General features: G+C 36.3%; 1 protein-coding gene across 1 annotated transcript in view; it reads left to right on the top strand.

Annotated features, from left to right (window-relative positions):
- The window catches only part of LOC125046167 (clavesin-2-like), an 8,905-nt gene extending 6,765 nt beyond the window's left edge, over positions 1-2,140 (top strand). The window contains exon 5 of the mRNA XM_047643852.1: positions 18-2,140. Within this exon, the coding sequence (XP_047499808.1) occupies positions 18-539 (522 nt within the window). The 3' untranslated portion in view covers positions 540-2,140. The remainder of the gene's footprint in view (positions 1-17) is intronic.
- Positions 2,141-2,500: the final 360 nt, after the last annotated feature.

Here is a 2,500-nt window from a genome sequence, read left to right as displayed (position 1 = left end):
ATCGATTTCCTTCTCAGATCCACGTCCATGGAAACAACCTTGCGACGCTGCACGCTCAGGTTCCTCCCAGACTCCTTCCGGCAGAGCTTGGGGGCGAGGGCGCGGAGTACCACCCCCACACATGGGCCTCCACCATGCTGAACCGCACGCCGAGCCAGCAGGAGCAGCAACAACCACCCCAGCATGAACAAGAGCAAGAACAACAGCCGAAGGAACAGCACCAGGAGCAAGCCAACACGTGTGCGCGCAGCCCAGACAGCAACGGCTACAACGGTTTTAACGGTCCTGCAAAGAAAACGCAGGAATCGCCGCGCTCTTTCGCGAAGGAGAGCCTCAGCCTGAGCACCTCGTGTGACCTGTCCTCGGAAAACACCTCGGCTTCCCCGCCCTCGCCCGACACGCCCTTAGTCAACAAGCCCGAAACTAATAGCACTATCGCTGCTAGCTTTACGGCCATGATCTTCGGGAAGAGCGACTCGGATAGCAAGTCCAATGGGAATATCAGCGACGGGGAAGAGATGGCGCTGAAGGCCCATTAGGAGTTCTCTCTTCTGGTTTAGTTCATCGCTCGTTCGTGTGTTGAGAGCGCGAACTTGGAATTTTCATCAAGGCAAAAAATGTAGGCTGCTCTGTGTCTGTATTTCAGTGTCATGTTAGATTCTTGTGCTTTTTAAATTTTGAGTTTTGTTGTACTCTAAGCATGGTATTTTTTATTCATATCATTTCTGCTAATTCCATAATGCAAAAAAAAAAAAATAGGATCTCAATCAAAATCAGTGTAAAAACAATCAAATCAAAAGACAGAGTTTAAAATCTTTATGGCTCCTGGCAGGTCATAATGAAACAGCCTCGTTTTTTTCAAAATGATTAAACCTTGATGATGTTTGATTTTCGTATTATCTCTATAATCAAGACAATATAATATAGTATTTCAGTGCTGACATGTTTTTTCAAAATATATTTTTCAAAATAACCTTATATGTATGTATTATTTACTGTATTTGGCGGCCACATTTTCCATGACAGTTTTATCGGTATTTTCAATTTACGATTTTATTATTTATTTTTATCATGATTATTGTTATTAACATTCTTTTTGATTTCTTATTATTTATCTATTTATTGATTATTTATTATTTATTTAGGTGTGCGATGACTATTTTTTTCTTATAATAATCCAAGACCGCCACAGAGAACAGTAACGTTGCTCACCGTGTCATGACTGATCAGTGTCATAACATCTTTACCAAAGTGTCTAGTTGCTTATTTTTTTTTTTTTTTTTTTTTTTTTTTTTTTTTTTTGAAGAGTCTGAGTTCTAGATTTTTCCTAAGTCTGTTTTGATATTAACTTTATGTTCAGGTGATCGTTAATTTTGTAAGGGAATTTTTTTAATTGCCTTTTTATATATCGAGTTTATTTAAGACGCTCTCCCAAAATTCAGGCCTATGACTAGTCAAGTATCATATATAAAACGGAAATGTTTGTGCTTAATGATGTAATATGAGAATTTGAGTTTTTTTTTTTTTTTTCAATTTTATTTTATTATATAATTCAAGTAAATGCTTCCACATGAGTTTGTATAATGTGTATAGGTGTCTGGCAATGTGTATAGAAATCTTGCATTGCGTGCTAAATGTTTCAACGCACAAATCTAATGAAGATTGTCATATATACAGTGTGGGTGTTTATATATGTGTAAGTAAACACCTGCATCCACGTTATATATGCAGACAAACATAAAGTAATCGTGTATATGTCTCTATTTTGATGTAACACTGAACTCGCGTATATGATACATCATGGTCATCATATACTCGTATTGGTAAAACCAAGCGAGTTCGTGTTCTATATGCTATTTTCAGAAATGGATAACTTTGTCATATCTATATTTTGTAATCATATTTGGGGGGTATTCTATTTATGTAGGATTTTCAGTTTTTCATCGTACTTGAATATCTGAAAGAGGAGTGTTTTTTTTCCTTACATGATATGAAAACCATACTGTTTCGGTGTAAATATATTGGATGTGATAACGGTGTATTATAAATTACTGAGCATATCCATAGCTTTCACAGAGGCACATGATAGCTTGCATACTGTAGACGTAACTATTTTATAGGCAATATACTTTTTTATTTATATTTTGTTTTATTAGAGCCTGCCACATGTTCTGTTACTTTTTATGGTGGATATGAGTTACGATGATAATGGTGATCGAAAGAAGGGCATAATAAATGCTGATTATGAGATAAAAAACAACGATAATCATAATGTGGTAGAAGAAAAACAAGAAATCAGCAAGGTATTGACTTATCTGTATTCAGTGCAGCTTTCAGTTATATTTGGTATGCAGGCAGAATATGTTTTCGTCTTTTTAGCATCACACGTTTTTGTTCCATAGTATTATATGGTCCATGAAATGATCAGTAACAAATTATTTATCATCTAATGGTGTGAGAGTGGTTCACAGATTGTTCCAATGTAAATCGAGAACAGTGC

The sequence above is a fragment of the Penaeus chinensis genome, chromosome 38, assembly GCF_019202785.1.
Source record: "Penaeus chinensis breed Huanghai No. 1 chromosome 38, ASM1920278v2, whole genome shotgun sequence".
NCBI lineage: Eukaryota > Metazoa > Arthropoda > Malacostraca > Decapoda > Penaeidae > Penaeus > Penaeus chinensis.
The sequence above is the reverse complement of the archived record's forward strand: the minus strand, read 5'-3'. Positions and strand labels throughout refer to the sequence as shown.